At 35.7% G+C, this 19,175-nt stretch overlaps 1 protein-coding gene across 4 annotated transcripts in view; it reads left to right on the top strand.

Moving 5' to 3' along the window:
* The window catches only part of LOC125053584 (rho guanine nucleotide exchange factor 10-like protein), a 66,260-nt gene extending 47,835 nt beyond the window's left edge, over positions 1 to 18,425 (top strand). For all 4 annotated transcript variants that reach the window (XM_047654994.1, XM_047654992.1, XM_047654993.1 and 1 more), the window contains 10 exons: positions 4,641 to 4,817; positions 8,249 to 8,408; positions 8,884 to 9,113; positions 9,640 to 9,762; positions 10,147 to 10,293; positions 10,611 to 10,809; positions 11,364 to 11,572; positions 12,337 to 12,594; positions 13,470 to 13,646; positions 14,815 to 18,425. In XM_047654994.1, coding sequence (XP_047510950.1) covers positions 4,641 to 4,817; positions 8,249 to 8,408; positions 8,884 to 9,113; positions 9,640 to 9,762; positions 10,147 to 10,293; positions 10,611 to 10,809; positions 11,364 to 11,572; positions 12,337 to 12,594; positions 13,470 to 13,646; positions 14,815 to 16,416 — 3,282 coding nt within the window. In that variant the 3' untranslated portion in view covers positions 16,417 to 18,425. The remainder of the gene's footprint in view (positions 1 to 4,640; positions 4,818 to 8,248; positions 8,409 to 8,883; positions 9,114 to 9,639; positions 9,763 to 10,146; positions 10,294 to 10,610; positions 10,810 to 11,363; positions 11,573 to 12,336; positions 12,595 to 13,469; positions 13,647 to 14,814) is intronic.
* The last annotated feature ends 750 nt before the right edge of the window (positions 18,426 to 19,175 follow it).

Genomic DNA, 19,175 nt, shown 5'->3' with positions numbered 1-19,175 from the left:
TGGAAATGTGTTTATAAAATGTATCTGAATTAAAGGTTATCATTATAATCTGTTGTAACATTACATACATTTCACAAAAAATTTCTCTACTGTTTAAGACCTCGATCCGAGGTGGTGGAGGCCTGATGACCTGTAACACAGGTACTCTTATCTTTCGCTGGCATCAGTCTCACACAAGCATTTTCCCTAAATAGAAGAAAGACAATTATTTATTTATAATAGTATATAACTGTCACTTGTTTATGTACTAAGTTTTTGTGAGAAAAATGAATAAAGATTATTATTATACATTACGTTGTTATATAATAATAATTAAGCCTCATTTAATCCATGAAAAATTCATCCATCTTTAGAAAATATACACCTTAATAACTATAAATCATAATAATAAAATTCCAAGGACCTTCCATTGATAGGCCTTCTCTCTATCTTGAGTATTTTTCTCCCATCTCCAATCTTCTTTGTTGTTTATATATCTTATAATGGCAGCATGTTTAATTCCTCCGACTTCCAGTCTGCCTGTGAACTGCGAGTGTGGTATTTCGTAATACTAAATGACGTCAGCCGTGGTTACGACCGGTTTATATGCATTAGTTACCGCGTGCCAACATTGAGAAAAATACTATGGAAGTATGTATTTTACGGTTAACATGCTTTTGTCTTGTTTGTAATTATAATTATGTTCAAGGCCGAGATGATCCTTCAACGATTGTGCATTCAATCTATTGTAAAATCGTATAACAAGAATAGCTATGTTTATTTATTTATAAGTAAAACATATATGCATAAAATAAAAAGAAAATATGACTGCACAAATTTTACACACATACACATCAATTATATTAGAACATACGAAATCTAGCAAGGGAAACAATTAAATGAGCAACCATAAAGTAACAACTAAAAACAATAAGAACTATTAAACCTCATCAAGAGTACGATAAACAAACTTACGGTAGATTGTTGTAAAATACATCAATATTTTCATTAATTTTAGTAATTAAATTGTAAGAGCGAGATAGCCTATTCACTGGAGCATTAAAAGTAGCAAATAAGCGTTTGTATAGGACATTTGTATTTCTAAATTAAAAAAAAAAAACAAAAAAATTCAAATTCTTTTATTCAATAACAAGTTAAATTTTTAGTAGATATTGGAGCCCCTGAACTAAGTCTAGGGAGACCTGTACATCAGGGTACTCTGCTCTTCCAATGGTTTAATGAAATGGTAGGTAGATACCTACTATCTAACAATAATTGAAACCAAAATTCTATATTATAAAGAAAAACAGAAAGCCTAATTACTAAACTAAAGGTATATTAAATAAATTATATAGGACTTAATTTGTAAGAGGCTGGAGCCCTCTGGTAACTTGTCACACTGGTCATCGTGGATAGGAAATGGATGAAGGTAGAATTCAAGCATGCCGCGAATATATGAATCAAATTATAAGACGTTTCTGCTATATACCTTTGTTTATTTTACTTTAACAAGAAGGTGATTGTTCCTTTGTGTTATTGTTTATTTTTGAATCTTAATAGTATGATTCAGAATCGAAACTTAGCGCTCAGTCTAGTGCTGAATCTTACCCCAAAACATGTCGGTTTCCGCACGTTAATCCGATAATTTCGGATAAACCCTCTTTGACATATGGGATATTGTCAAAATCTTTGCTACACTTAATAATAATAATATAGCCTTTAACTTCCGAAACTTTGTAATTTTATATATATGAACTTTAATATATTTTCACTCCAGTATATCTCGGAGTTCGGTGTGCCTCTAACCTCTAACCCTTTCCACTGTTCTCTTTTGCGACTCTTCTCCAGTTGTAGCCTGCTGTTACGTTCAGGTCGTCCTCCCATCTCTTGCGTAGTCGACCACTTCTTCGTTTTTTCCGTCAATATTTTGCTCCATTTTTCTAAATAGTATGTCTAACGCAAGAACTCATCAGTACCAATCTAGTGGATATTATGAAAAAGATACAGGATGTAGATATTTTCGTATTTTAATAAGAATTAGTAAAAAAAGTCAATTTTCTTATAAAAACGCAAAATAAATTATAACTCTGCAGGGGTTGAGCTTAGAGAACTCCCGTAGAACAATTTTTTTCAGCTGATGACCTCATCTACCTATACCCTATTTGCGTTTGATCCACGAGTTTTTGGCCACCCAGTATATAAGTTAAAATAAAAATACCAAAAAGTTTTGTTAAGCATATAAAAAATTACCAGCGAGGTTCTAGATAGGCACTTAACAATGCTTTATTAATTGTTTAATGTATATTTAAATGTTCAGTATTTCTTGAGTTTGTATAGAGAAACAAACATTTATTCAGACACATCACATAACATTCATTATCACATTCTTAGCATAGGTTACTTATTAAAAATATAACTTCCATAAGCAGTAAGTGATTAGGCTAAATGAGATAGAAACAATTGCGCCAGAAACGCAACGCCGATTTTTAGTGCTCCTCAAGTTAGAAACAGGTTGTTTTTTTTAAATTGTGAATAAAAAGAAAATTGGACTTGTGGATAGATGTGTGTGTAGACAATGTCTCCCTATATTTCACAGACCAGTTGCTTATAACAAAATTCAGCCAGACAAGAGAATTAGTCAACAGCTGTTATTCATGCGGTTAGGAATTATAGGGAAACTTGAATAGCTTCCATTGTCATTGTTATCCGAAATTTTACGTACAACGCATGACTATATATTAGTGATTTCTGAGTGAGAATTGCGTGACAATATTGCGTTTAATTGTGATTAGTGAATTTGTGCTTCATGTATCAATTTTATATTGTTGTAAAAACTGTTGTAAGTAACTTTTCGAACTGTTTTTGAATATACCAGATTATAGTGCTGGCGACTCTATAAATATAAATTTAAGTTGCAGTTATAAGTTAAATAAGAACATGTACATAATTTAAGTGAGAAATATGGTTAAATTAGGAATGTAAATGAATGAAGTTCAACTTTTCTGTTTGGGCATTAATGGTAATTCAGTCGGTCGAGATTACTTATTTTCCTTGTGTTGCAAAAATATTTATTTTTAGAAACAGTATTTAGAGTTTGCTATTTCAGTTGAAAATCACTTTTATCCTATTTCTTTTACAATCAATCCAAAATGTACTTACAACAAATACTTCGTATTCAAATTAAAATGACTAACACATGCATAGACAAACAAAACTAGCGTCTTTTCCACAGAGTAACAAACAAAATTAATGGATACCTGTAAAAACAAAATAGATAATTAATAATCTAATTTAAGAAATATAATTATTTACACATTTTGAATAAATAATGTTATAGACTTTTTGAAATCGTTCAAATATCCCAGTAGTTGTTGACTTTACGAGTGTTGATGGGCCTACCTTTGTACCAACCAACAATTTTCTTTTTTTACTTCTTCGTGTATGTTTGCTTATAAGTGCTTGTCACATTAAAATGTATTTTTCTTGTACTAATGTACCAGTGTGCCGAGCGTTGGCAAGCTTTTATACCTAAAGAAAAAATTGGCGTTTATTCAGTTCGAAATCTTTTTGAATATCAGTATAGAATACTATTAAAATTACAACGCTGTAACTGATCGAAGCGTGGGAGCGTGATTGAATTTCTTTTTTGATAATTATAAAATTGTTATAAGCGTTTATATAATCTTTATTTTTAAATATAGTCGTTACATATATTAAACACGCAAACACGTTTATTTATTACTACTAAAATGTTATGTAGACGGAATTATTATACACGAAAAGTAATTAAATCTTTAATTAATTAAAAGAAAGTAATCGTAATATTTCCTATTTATTAGATTAGTAGGTATTTATAAAATAATAATACATAACATTTTAGTGATGGTCGACATTCATTACAATAGTATTGTCAGAACAAGAGCAGTGTTGGCCTAACGGCTTCAGCGTGTGACTCTCATCCCTGAGGTCGTAGGTTTGATCCCCGGCTATGCCCTAGGACTTTATATCTATGTGCGCATTTAACATTCGCTCGAACTGTGAAGGAAAACATCGTGAGGAAACCGCTATGTCTTAGACCCAAAAAAGTCGGCGTGTGTCAGGCACAGATGGCTGATCATCTACCCATTAGATTAACAAATGATCGTGAAACAGATTCTAATCTAAGCCCAGACCTAAAAAGGTTGGTCGGTCGAAGTCGCCTTTTGACATTCTAGTAAAGTTCTTGAATAATTTATTATCAAGGCTTATTTCTAGACTCAAATTGTCTACAGTTTCATGCCTATTTAAGTAGGTAAGGTCGAATCCACAACCTCTTTTTTTTTGTTTCTTTTTTAAAACAATATAAGCTGCTGCGACAAGTGTGATTTCGTCAGCCATTGTTGCCGGTTTGTGTAGCCCGTTTAGGAGTCTGCATCATGGGCCATACTATTGCAGACATATTGCAAGACATTGACCAGCCATAGATTGCTCGGCCATCAACTGCATTAAAATATTTTTATAATGGCCGGGCAATTAGTTGCCAACAGTGCAGCCATCAATTGCAGCAAAACATAGCCCGTTTAGAAGCCCCATTTAAATCTTAACTTTCACCGAACAAGCAGTTCTTACCATAGAGACATCACCCGAATGTCAAACTTACGAATAAATAATTCTTATTCTAGCTCGAGGAGGATATGTTCTCCTGCGGGGGCGAACTCCGCGGCGGTCGGACACCACCACCTACCCTGGGTCCACCTCCGGATTCCCTGACACCCGTGCAGCTCCGACGGCGTCACGTGGTAGCTGCTATTATACACAGCGAGAATTCATATGTCGCCACACTACAGAGACTTATAATTGTAAGTACATTTCTGATTTTTACATCTCTGTAGCATTGTTTTAATCGCAAAAACAATTAAAAATCTGTACTTTTCAAAGGTATAAATGAATATCAAAAATTTAAATAGTAAAAATTAAAATTGTGCCTATGTAAAGTCGAGAGCCGTTAGTAATTACTCAGAACGAATTTGCAGCGGAAGTGCGCAGTGGCAATTATTCATGCTTTTTAATTGTTATGTAATTAAATAGAATTTTTTGTCAAGGCATGATCAAATTGCGAAATCATTCACCAAAAAACCAATTTACAACTATGCGTTATGTAGTCTGATTATTATGCAGGAGAATAAAATGATTGAGATTTACGGTTGTTTTTAAGTACCGATTTCAAAAGTTCACGATTGGCCTTCTGAATTTTGTTGCATTATTACTAAAATTCTTTTCTTTACAAAACAATATCATTTTTTTTTAAAACAAATGTCTATTATAATATACTAGAGTATTTATAATAAAACAAAGTTTTGTGTATTTTGCTTTACATTTTCTAATAAATTGTTATATTTATTTCCTAATAACTATCAACTGTTTTTTAATGTGCGGAATGCACATTAATAACAAGTATATCTGTATTTTTTGACTTGTTTTGTTCATATCTTGCGATATTGAGGCATCTTCGTGATAAAGCACGTGCAAGCAATCCCAGTTTGTATACAAAAGAACGGAACGAATTTCTTAAAAATTTCGGGACGTATGATGCCGACAGTCGAGTTTGACAAAAGAACGTACACAGTTCAGCAGTTTTAACTAATTTCGGAAACTTAAAAAATACTTTTTATTATTAATTTGTGGTGAGGGTGGGTGTAATGCTATGTGTATCATTGTATGGAAGTTAAGCTAAACCAACCAAAGCCGACTGATTTCGACCCTTTAGAGGGTTTTTCGTTATATCGAACGTCGTTATATGGAGTCTACACTGTATGCCTAATCTGAGAAAGGTCAGTAGGTCTAATTACAAGTCTAGCTAAGTTTTCTAATCTTTTGTTTTACGGGAAAGCTGAGTCGAAAAACAAACACGAGACAAATGACCTACTTGTATTGTTCATAGATTTGCATATTAGGAAGTACATAGTAGCAACTGCGAGGTCACCGTTTTATTAATTGGTGTCCTGTTTGCGCTGATAAATGCGTTATTATGCGGTGCATACACCCATTCTTTATAGGTTTTAGTACTATACGTGTTTTTATATAATTGGATTGGTTGCCATGGCAAATGATTTATTAATTTGGTCACTATTTTATAAAATATGCGATTATTTTGTACACACAGAGAATAGATGTGTTGCCATGGCAACTCGTTATTGATTAATTTGGTCACTATTTTATAAAAAAATGCGATTATTTTGTACACATTTAAACAATTTTATTCTTGACACTTTTCTTTGAACTGTTTTCGCGTGTTTAGAATGTATTTCTTTTACTATATTTAATCATTTAAATTATTAGTCGCAATGCCGACTGGAAACTTTGCGAGTGACACTTTGACATTTGTCCGTAACCTGTGAAGGCATAAAAAGCCATAGATAAACTCTATGACAATAGACGTTCTATATTTGACCTTAAAATGTCAAAATACTGCATTGCTTCTTGCACAATGGTGTAAAGAGAATTGGGTTAATAACTTGTGAAGTTGTTACTATAAAGTTAATAGATTTACGCAAATCAAGTCCGTGCACAACAAATTAAATGTATTAATGGTGGTTGGCTGTTACGTAGCTGCCTTATATTTAGATGAAACTCGATACTAGTTTCGCTTCAGATGACAGTCGTAGGGAATACATTGTGTCTGCTAGGGAATTTTTATCACAAGAGGCAAGCACTTAGCATAAACTTCCGAATGTGTTGCCAGTGTTTGAGGGATTGTCTCCTGTCAGTTGTAATACCGTTTTTTATGTAGCGTAACGAAATATAGTGAAAATAGTCGAATTTTTACTCTAGATAAAATTTTGACTGATAAATATGTAAGGTCAATTTTGTAGTAGTCACGGTTCGAGTTTAGGTTCAAATTGGTAATTTATATAGCTCAAGTGATGATTATATATATGGTATATAAAATATAAGGATTTGTAATATGCTGCCTAAAGTTTTATCAAAAGAATAACGAAATGCACTAAAAAAACATGTTTACACAGTAATTAACTATGCTGAGCGAAGTATAGGGCGTTTTTCTTTAATAATTTTATTTAAAAAAACCTATAACGCTACAACCTTTTAGATCTCATATTGATGTCTGTTTCGTGATTATTTGTTTTTTTTTAATAGACAATTAAGTCATCAGCCTTCTGTGCCTAACACCGTCGACTTTATGTCTAAGGCTGGGTTTCCTCGCCGTCTTTTTCTTCACTAAAGTTACTTTATAAAGTCCATTCTGGGATGAAAGTCGTATACTGAAGCCAGATCAACACTGCTCATTAAATTGTATTTACGTTTAAATTTTTGCTTGAACGTGCGAATCGTAGCTTCGATGCCCGGCTTTGCACCGACGGACATTCTGACTAAGTGCGCATATAACATTCGCTCGAACGGTGAAGGAAATCATCGTTAGGAAATCGTCGCGGCTTAGATCCAAAAAGTCGATCACGTGTGTCAGGCACAGGAGGCTACTACTGGCCAGTTAGATTGACAAATGATCATGAAACAGATACCACTGAAAATGTTAGCCACTGATTTATTTTATAGTTTTATTTACTGTGTAGACAAAATATTTGATTTGACTTTGCTTGTATATAATAATGTTTACATAAATCAAATAAGAGCTATATTCAGAGATGACGCGATGGCAAGTTTTTATTGCGTGTCAAATCTCAATGTTATACGTTGTTAAAATTCAAATAACATCACAATCTGTGTGATGGATCACTTTAATGTATCTTTCTGTTTAAAATCATATTTTTCTCGAATTATATTGTCTATGATAAATTACGATTATGTATTTAATTTTTTGTTTTGTTTTTAATGTGTCTTTATCTACTTACTTTACTAGCCTCACTTCAGACTAATAAGTAATTAAAATCTAACCTAATTTACTAATAAGGATATTTAACACAAGAAAGTGTCCAATAACTGTGTGCACGTTGCCCTAACACTAATTCACTAGGTCAAATGGATTGTCCTTCTTGTCAAATGGACTTGATGGTAGCTAACAATTAATTCATAATCTTAATTCAGGAATTAATTGTAATAATTTTAGGTGTATGATTTTTCCCTGATTTTTAATTTTAATTCATTTTACGACCATAACAAAATATATTTGCTTATAAACTTTTTTCTCTAATTTAGACGTTTTTGTTTATTGTAACTTTTTATGTTATGTATAATTCATTTTTAAAACCGTCCCTATATTATACATTGTCTAACTCTTCTAATTAATTAATAAAGTTTTGAATTTTACTTTCAGGACTACAAGAAACCCCTAGAGGAGAGCAGTCCAGCGATTCTAAATGGCAGCAAAATACAGACACTCTTTCACCGGCTTCCGGATATACTGCAATGTCATTTACACTTTCGCACCGCACTTGCCGACTGCGCGCGGACATGGGACCGCGATGAAAAGATAGGTGAGGGTTTTGGTTTTTAATAAATTAAATTCTTCATAAAAAATATTTTTAATTGAGTCTAAAAGCGATTTCGTAAACCAAAATTTAAGTATAAGTACTTATTATTTCCCAGATTTTCGTTTATATCATTGTATTTTTAGAGGATTTTCTGGATCAAAGTAAATAATGTAATGTACTGGCATTACCAATTATAATTTAATAGCTGCCCTTTGATAAAATATGTCAGAATGACACGATTGTCAACTGTCAAAGATTAGATATTTCGATATTTTGTTAATTGCAGACATAGATAACATATTGTTAATGGGTTTTTGTATGATGTCGACAATAATATAAAATTACTCATGCAGTGAATATTGTAAGTACACCAGCACATATATATATATATATATTACCAGAGAAACTATCAAATAATATGAAGAAGGAAGAAATTTTGGGCCAGGATTTTTAATTATTGATTTTCTTATTATTTCAGGCGAGGTCTTCTTAAACGCGTTCTCAAAGGCAGTAGTGCTTGATGTATATTCGGACTTTATAAATAACTTCTCCGTCGCAATGGAGTTGGCCAAAATGGAGTCGAAGAGGAAATCCGCTCTGGCTGACTTCTTCAAAGTGAAGCAGATCAGCGCACACGATAGACTCTCCTTCTTTGGGCTTATGGTGAAACCGGTGCAGCGGTTTCCGCAGTTCATCATGTTTTTACAGGTGAGTTTTTAAATTAGCGCCATCTAGTTTAACAATGATAATTTTCTTTTTACCGACTTAGCCATCAAGAATTCTCGAATTGAATATTTTGAGGAATTAATTTAAAGCCATTATTATTAAGCTATTGCATAGATTTTATCGCGGGCTTTGAGCGTGGCGACCGAATCAAGAAATTCCGTAACGAAATAAACCTAACACACGATGACGTAATATAGGTGCGGCCAATACGCGTTAGAGCGGGACAACGCATACTGCGTCTCACATCGGTTTAGCGTGACCGGATAGGCGTGTTAGTCTGAGTCTGGTAGAGTGGTAGTTTGAATTAATATCAAAGAAAAAAAATACTGCAAAAATTAAATAAATAATTATATTGCATTAGTTTATAATGCAATAGCTTTACCGCGGCAGACCCCGAGTGCCACACATATTTTTTTCTATATCGGTACTTCTCTTGTGTTTCTCAAGCGAAATAAGTTTTTACAATTTCTGACCATACACCATTGATTTTTTCTACAACTGATTTCAGGATCTCCTAAAACACACACCTCCTGGTCATATAGACCGTGTAGCACTACAACGTGCTTTGACGAGGCTTGAAGCGATGGCCGACGCCCTCAATGAGAGGAAACGGGAGGCTGAGAGGACACAGGTAAGGATATTATGCCATATTTATGTATGCAATAGTAGCTTTACGGTATATTATGGTAGCTTTTGAATGAATATTAAAAATAGTATGGTTTATATTTCAATCTGTAGCTCAAGTTAATAATTTTAGATTCAATATAAAGGAACACAATATAATTTCTAGTTAATTTCTTTGCTTCACAATATAACGTTTTTATTTTATTAACCTGAATATCCTAAGTCCGATTTCCGGCGAAAAACTTTAGTACAAAATTCGACCAAACTTTAATTTTGAATTCCTTTAAATTAACTTTTGAATGCGAATTAATCATATTTACTCGACTTTTCGGTTAAAAACAGATAAATATGTACATAAAACGAAGGATCTAAATTATTTCCTTAATGTTAGGCTTTCCGCGGTGCCCTCCGTCGTTTGACTCGCGGCGGTGTAGGCGCAGGTGGCGCAGGGGGCGCGGCCAGATTTGGCGCAGCCCGACTCCTCGCTTCGAGAGCCGATAAGCGGCATCTACTACGGCAAGACGATCTCTTACAACTGGTAAGTTTTTTATTTATTTATAAAGGACAGCAATGTAGCAGGCACTGCAATACAAATTCACTTTTGGTACAGTTCATTCATTATACAGTATAACGCGGTAGACCCGGACTGCGTTATAAGAAATCGCGTTGTAGGCGTATTCGTGTAAAAAAGGTGGTGGCTTGTCGTGAAAATAAAATAAATATAAATTTCAAGACATAATAATAATAATAATAATAATAATATAAACTAGTTGGCTGCGACATATACATATGTTTCTGTAAGGTGATTCCTAGTTCATCGGGTCATATATTAATATATATTTTTGTTGTTTACAGGAATTTAATCAATCAGGCACACTGACAAAATGCAAGCCGCGTCGCTTGTTATTACTAAACGATCTGGTTGTTTGTGTGTCTGTGGGTGCTGGGGGAGAGGAGACGGAAAGACTTGGCCTCAAATGGGCGCACCCTGTGCAGGACGTCGAAGTACTCGATACGGGGACTTCGCCCACGCTCAGTCGAGTACTTGCTCAGGGTAAGTTATATTAGTTAATTTTTATGATCTTCAAGTTGCCGGGGGCCGTTCAAGTATTACGTAATACTTACGTAACGTATACGTAACACTATAGGGTGAGTCTTTGATTTTCTTATTTGGTGATTATATCAACAGTAACTACAGTAGAAACCGGATGTAACGACTTCGCTTGTGTTTCATTAGCACGTATACGGTGTGTCACATATCCATTGCACTCCTTTTGCCCGGTATAACCAATACCTGTAAAAAGGAAATGGACACGCGCACCGGCTGCACTGGCCGCGCTTACGTTACGTCACCGATCTCGTCAGAGAGATGTGAATACGCAGTATGCGTTCTGTCCCACTCTAACGCACCTGCGCTACGTCACCGATCAGGCCAGACCTATGTGAGACGCAGTATGCGTTCTGTCCCGCTCTAACGTGCATTGGCCGCACCTATATTACGTAATAGTGTGTTAGGTTTATTTTCGTTACGGAATTTCTTGATTCGGTCGCCGCGCTCAAAGCCCGCGATAAAATCTATGCAATAGCTTAAAAACTATTTTTTCCCAGGTATGAATCGTAGTGGAAGTCTACGTTCCAACTCGAGTAGCGGCACCACCGCCGGCGATTCACTCTGCAATGAGATGTCGGCGTTGATGCACGACTACGAGACCGTATCGAGGATGGCAGATCTCGCTGCTTCACTGAAGACGCCGTATGCTGAAGTGGCTCCGGAAATGTTTAGGACGCTCTTGCAAAATATACAGCAGAGTATACAGGTTAGTTCAAAATAGTTGCAGAGTTCTTGCACCCATCATATTTCTTTTTTTAGTTTTTTTCCTTAAAATAAAGCCGCCCGTTGCATCTATTATAATTTTTCTGTATTATGATATTTGTTTTTCTATAAATGTAACGAAATGTAAATAATTAAAATAAAAAATAGTTCTCAGGCAGGTTCACGGGTGAAATTGTGTTTAAAGAATTTAAAAATAAAAAAATGATATCATACATCTCTGCTGTTATATCTGTATTAACTAGAACGTTGCACGATGTTATCTGTAAATATACTTTTAAATGCAATTTTTTTTTCGCTATACATGTAGTATCGAGAACTTTTTAGTAGATATTGAGGTCTTCTATAAAACTGTAGTACATGACTTTGCTCTATTGTCAATGGTTTCCGCATAGTACGCGATTTTGGAATTTTTATTAGTCTGTTTCACACTCTGGGTTACACTATCGCAATTTCATACTGAACTATTTTTTTTATTTTTTTAAGTTTTTTTTGGAAATATTCTATAGCCTGAGTTTATCAGGGTTCCATTGGTGAACTAATTTTTCAAAACAGCGCTGTAATTTTAGAGCCTATTAAATGCAAATAATTAAATATCTCCTTTATAATGTTAATAGAGACCAGCGGACCCGACAAACGTTGAACAAAAAGCCACGTTATCAAAATCGGTCCAGCCGTTTTAGAAGTAGTTTCATTACAAACGAAAGGTTTGATAGAAATAGTAAATAAATTAGATTTTTTAAATTCCAGAAAAAAGATGACGAGATGGCCTGGGTGGATTCCTGCTGCCTCCAACTCACAATCAGAGGTCGCGAAGAGCCGATCACCTTCAGGGCTAACGAACCAGGGGCGAGGCGGGCTTGGGCCACTGAATTAAGGTTGGCCCAGCTTGCGCAGGCGCGGGCCAACGGTCCAGCTTGGAGGTTGCCGGCCAGTACCACACCACCACATAAGATGCCCTTGTATGTGACAGCTGCGCCTGTTTACTCTTCGAATTCTCTTACTGAGGTATGTTTTAATTTATTACATTCCTAGTAATTTTTTACCGACAAGCACTATGTATATTTATTTATAAATTCACCACTTCATATATAATGCTATATCTACAGTATATGTTACAAGTTATCTTTCTAAAATATATGACAATTATGATAAACATAAATGTTACGAAAAATCAAAAAGTTTAAATAATAAAAATATTATTCTTCCATTTTTAGATTGTACTAATAATTTTTTGCTTATTAAACAAAATAGCGTATTAGGTATCAGATAGGCATTCAACAATGCTTTTTTTTAAATTGATCAGCCCTCTACCGAATATATCAAGTTCTGAATACGTAGCCTTCATTATATTGCATGAAGAATTCGAATGAGAGGTGCCTATGTTGGTTATATTGTTAATAATAAAATATTTAATTTAGGTTGATTTCTGTTAACATTAAAAAGGACACTGTAACTTTAATTATAACGAACAGCGGATTCAGGGCACCAATATCACTTTTAATCACAATCTACTGGACCCAACTCAGACCTCTCATCACCACAATGCTCCACTGAATACTCAATCAGAACTTTCCTGCGTTTTCTGTACACTGTCAAAAGTCAAGATGGCGCCTCGACCCCACACGAAGCATTTGGTCTGCTCTGATTGGTCGTAACAATATTCGTTTCTAACTAACTAACTTTAACTATGAAGCAATAAAATAATAACAAATAAAATCAAAATAAATTATGATTTTAAAAAATAATAGAAGAAATCTCAATAATTAAACCAAAATTATTTTGTTTATAGTACAAAGTTTGGGTGGTAGTCCTATCATAAGCCTACATCAACAGCAATTACATTGATGTAAGTTTAAAATCAAATTAATAAAAATTTGCAGGTGAAATGCGGCTGCTTCTACTCGAGCACGGGCTGCAGTAATGGTGGCACTCGTCGTCGCGCCAGGTCTCTCCTGTGGGTCTGCGCAGGCGGCGGAAGTGACAGTCACGTTTCCGTGCTGACCCATCGGGCTGCTACGCTCAAAACGCTTGTTACGCTCGATCTGCCAGATATTAGGGTGAGTATCTGCTAGAGATTACAAAAAATGTTTCATGTTCGACTCTCGCTAATCAATATTTGATATGAATTTGTTAATAGAAAAGAGCAGTGTTGGCCTAGTGGCTTCAGCGTGCGACTCTCATGCCTGAGGTCGTAGGTTCGAATCCCGGCTGTGCACCAATGGACTTTTTTTCTATTTGCGCATTTAAAATTCGCTCAAACGGTGAAGGAAAACATCGTGAAACCGAGCACTGGAAGCTGATCTCCTACTTGCATATTAGATTTAAAAATGATCATGAAACAGATTTAGAAATCTGAGGCCAAGACCTAAACTGGTTGTAGCGCCACTGATTTTTTTTTGTTAATAGAAAAATACTTCAATTTTTTAAAGTATAAAATTCTTTTGTTTTACGATTTGTCATAGCGAGGAAGCCATTTCATCACTTTTTTCGTCCATTTATTTTTGTCTTCTTTCATAATGTGTCCATTTCCATTTCAGTTCTTTACTAGAAGTAACAGTATTTCTAAACTTTGTCTAGTCTTTTTTTTTAGTTTTACTCAATCTTTCAGTTTCAGACCTAGAACTGAGAACACTCCTTTCGATATTTTGACATACTATCTGTTTGTTATCTTGTTAGCCAGTGAGTATTACGTAACGAATTTTTTTCCTTTTGCAAAACGTTACGATGTGGGGCGGGGATTGAATTACGTGTTAATAGTTATATTATTTTCGACTTTCCAGTTTTCACCACATAAAGGTAACTTTTAGGTATATAAAGAGTTACTGGATGGTCACGAAACGTTTTACTATTACACACACAGGGTATAGAAAAACGTTACGGCGCGTAACATGGGGGGGGGGGATGTCAATAATCTCCAAAAATTGCGTGACGTACTTGAACGCTCCCTAATATACAGGCATCAAAAACTTTTCGCTTGTAAAACATTTTCAAGTTTCTGTTTGTCATTACTTCTGACATCTTCTCCAAGTATTTGTAAGTCTACGGTCCAGTTCTTTGCCCATACAGTCTTTATTAGCTATTAGATGTATAGTATAGTAGATATACTCATTTACATATTCAACTTGATCTTCGTTCACGTTTATGGGCACTTCTATTGAATTTATCATCACTTCACTACTCACTAATTAGTAAATGAGCATACTAATAATGTATTGAATTCTCCAGGTATCATCAATAGAATACGCAAAAGGAGTGAGGCAAGTGACCACACTGTGCGGCGACACAGTCTGGCTCGGCACTGAGGACAAGAAAATCATCATATTCTCGGGCGTCGAACCCGAGAAGCAGGAGAAACTGAACGAGGTCCCCACTGTAGCGGCAGTCACGCAGATCCGTTACCACTGCGATTCAATGTTCGTGGGTCTTTCCAATGGAAGGATATCAGTGTTCAGAAGGAATCACGACGACTCCTGGGCGTTGCAAGAACCGATCGCAATAGAGCTCGGAGACCAACCGGTTCACTGCATTCTACCAGTCGATGGCATCATCTACGCCACTTGCGCCAAACGGGTCTTCGCCATCAACGCCTTGACCGCTGAAATCATGCGCATCATAGAACTCAAAGGCGAAGGAGATCGCTCGGTCAAGTATTTGGCACATTCCGGAGTCGGTCTTTGGGCAGCTTTCTCAGATTCCACATACGTCAGCTTATACCACACGGAGACTCTGGAACATCTCCAGAATATAGACATAGCCGCCGATGTGGCCAAAACTATCGGAGCCAGAGAAGGCAGCAAACCGGCTCACGTGTCTTCCCTATTGGCGGTTCAAGGTCTCCTCTGGGTCGGAACCACCGCCGGAGTAAGCGTCACAGTGCCTCTGCCAAAACTAGAAGGTCTACCCTTAATCGGAGGCCACACCGCGGTCTCCTACCACGCCCATGCTGGTCCAGTTACATTCCTCCTCGCGCTGAACCCGGATGCAAAGGACGTCGACGTCAATGTCGTCAGGCGCAACCTGTCGAACGCTCGCGCTCTGGCCGACACCGTTCACGAGTACAAAGAAGAAGAGGAGAAGAATAAACTCGAACGGCGTATCTCCGAAGAAATGAGCCCATATAGGCCGCAACGCGTCCAATCCGCTGTCATTAGAAGGAAGAAACCGGGCGACGTACGTCTAAGCAAAACTCTGCCAAAGTGCGCGAATCTCAATGCGTGTGATGTGTACGGACTTTTCGGTGATTTAATGTTTGTGAAGGACTGTGTGGGGGAAGCTGACGTTAGTGGTTCTGGAGGGGAGACCTTACGACGGAGTGATCCTGAATTAGCGGCGATTCCATTCCGCGTCAGTACCTTGGACAGACGGCTGCGAATGAGGGCGGGTAGACCGAGGAGTTTGGACTTGTCGAGCTGGTCCGTAGACTCGCGAGCTTCAAGTCTATGCACGTCATCTGGGAGCGAGGAATCGATGGCTCTACGGGGTGTGTCTCGAACCAGTTCGGGCGCATCCGGGGCAGCTAGCTTGGTGCCATTGGCCGTGTCCACTCCGGACTCGGGAAAATCGAGCGCCTCCGAACGGTCAATTTCTAGAAGCGATTCGGCGAATCAGCCTGAGCTGAGACAGAAGAAGCCGGAAAGGAACGCCGTGAGGAGTTTACGTGGAACGGATTACATCGTGGAGAATAGCAGAAGGTCGATAGTGACAATTATGGGCGGGCGAGGGTATGTCGACTGGAGGCAAACCGCTGATGCGGCGGAACGGCCAGTGCCGGCGGCTGACCCCAATCCCAAAGACGCCCATCTCATTATGTGGGAAATGCGCTTGTAATGAACACCATTTATAAACTTCAATCGATGTCTCGTTTGAATATAGAGGGTGTTCAAAGTAGACCTTACAAGTCTAGTAGACGAATTGAGTCTCTTCTATATTGGTGTCATATGTAAATAAATGGTGCATGTAGATAAATGTAAATAAGCTAATAACTGCATTTCACAGACTGTAACGGCTGGCCTTACACACAATCAGTTATTAACCGTTGAAAAGTCAGTGAATAGAGGATCTGAATTATTAGTTTCCGCGAATTTTGAGTCTTTCCATACATTTGTGTTAGTGAAATATATGAAATGACTCGAATAAATATTTTCATAAAAGGTTTGTAAACGCCTTTGCGATTAGCTTTAAATTATTTTTCGATATCATTTAAATCTAATTATTTGTGATGGACTTAAGAAAACAGGTCACATGATATATCACATGGGGTCTATTCTCACGATTTAAGAAAAGTTTAGAATATTTGTCTTAACAAAATTTGATTTTGTATACAATTAAATTTAATGTAATTGAGAGTAAAGTGGGGATTTTTAACACCATCTGGCAATACTGAAAATATATATAGAAACTTCATTGAAGGAAGAAACAACTAATAGAAAATCGCTTAGTTTTATCTTTCTATGGAATGTTTGAATGAAATTAATTTGAATTTTCATGGGTTCGATTCCCGGGTGGTGTTAAAAAATTCCGCCTTATATTGAAATCCAAATCGTTGCAACCGCCATATTAACATAGATTATTTACTGTTTTACGTAAATTAATTACGGTCTTATTAGAAAACGTTGACTAAATATTGATGTCGGTTGCCATGGCAACGTCTTTTAAATTGTTACCATGGCAACGAGCGGTATCTAATCTACGTTTTATAAGGATTAAGTTACTGTTATACAGCCCCGGGTTCACTGGCGCTTTAACGGCCTGTTTATATAAAATTAACTAACCGTTTAAGCGTTGGCAAGTTAACGGGCATTATTACGTTATAGTTAACTGTTAAATCGACTTATTTAAAATCGTTGAACTGAGCACAAATTGATTCGAAATTCTATATTAACGTCCGTCTCTTTCGTACTTAGTAAGAGTGAGGGAGACGGCTAGTGTCCTATACCTAGTGGCCTTATTTTTCAGTGTTATAGCATTTGTTTAAGCTAAATCGCTTTAAGAATTAGACTGATTTAAATTAAGCGTTTAAATTTAATATTTTACGAAAACGAAACGAGTTTTGTGACTTTGAGCGCAATATTTATTGTATTTGGCACGATTTTGCTGTCAAAATGTGTGTTTGTTTGATTCTGTATATTAATCACATTCTGTTAGCGCTTAATACTTTAATCTGGAACACAAATTCAAATTTCTATTTTTTACTCAAAAAATATTTTTTTTTATTAAATTTCAACTTCAAGTAAAAATACTTAATTTTTAGTAAAATCACAAAACTTTCTTTGACTAAAGGCTTATTCATGAACTTAAGATTAAATATTGTCATCTGTTTCTTTCAAATTGTGTTTACAATGAGATAAAAAGAGACAAACTTAGCAATTCTCTTTTCGACTGCCATAACTGAAGAACTAGAAGCAAGCAAGACTGCAGGGTTAGTCCGTAAAACTAAATCGGCAAAAGTTTGTTCTCTATACTTAATATAAATCAATTTTGAAGTAATGAATTATTCGCAACATGTACTAGCGTAATACGAAAACAATCGTTTTAAAGCTACGGGGTAAGCCTGCTGATTTGTACGCACAACTTTTAAGTTTTCTAAGTATTTGTAAAAATGTATAGGATGATAGAAAATGGAAGAAAATGCATTACATTTAAATTAAAAACAATTTTTAAAATATCCATTAAAGCTGTTAAACACGCGACAATTTAAAAAATGTTTTTAAGTTAAATCTCCGAATCCGTGCCAAACTGTTCCGTTAATTCGAATGTAACATTCAAACATTGTTCAAATTTATGTCACAAAATAATTAAGGTGTAAATAAATTTAAGTTTATATGTATACACCGGTATATCGTCTTTTATTTTATCACCTTTCCTCTGCTGGGACTGGAACCCATGACATCAGGGTTGACAGTCACGCCAAGCAACTAACTCAAACTTCAACTAACTTTATTCATATGGGTAAACCACTTATGAACGTCAACAGAAAAGATTATAAATTGATTCTAAATTTACATTTACTACCAGTTCGCAAGTCAAGGGCGTAGAGCGGGCAAGAAAAACTGACAAGAAACTCTCCGCCACTCTTTTTAATCGCTAAGTTTTGAGCCATACTAGTTTGAACTGGAGCAAATCACTCCCAAGGATTAGGATCATTTAAATATTCGTCAATTTTATAAAAGCTTTATTGATTAATTTACGTTTAACGATAGCTTTGAATTTATTTAGTGATAATTCTCTAATTTCGCTTGGGAGTTTGTTGTAAAAACGAATAGAATTTAATTAAAGGAGTGGTTTATCTTCTGGAGCCTGGTTGGTCTACTACTACTAGACTGTTCCTTCGTTCGTTCTAGTAGAGACCGGATTATATGCACGAAAATTGGCAGCAGCAAAAAATATGAAAAGAATGTTTTATTTTTTGTTTATAAATCAGCACAAGTAGTCATTAACTTGGATAGCTGATATCATAGGTAACATGACATTAAAATTATTTATTCCGAAAGCTAACATAAATTATATATATAACAAAAAACAATTCAAGATATATCCAAAGATGGAATAGATAATATTTTTTTTTATACAACAGGGGCAAACGGGCA

The sequence above is a fragment of the Pieris napi genome, chromosome 11 (assembly GCF_905475465.1).
Source record: "Pieris napi chromosome 11, ilPieNapi1.2, whole genome shotgun sequence".
Lineage (NCBI taxonomy): Eukaryota > Metazoa > Arthropoda > Insecta > Lepidoptera > Pieridae > Pieris > Pieris napi.
This window is presented reverse-complemented; position numbering and strand designations above follow the sequence as displayed.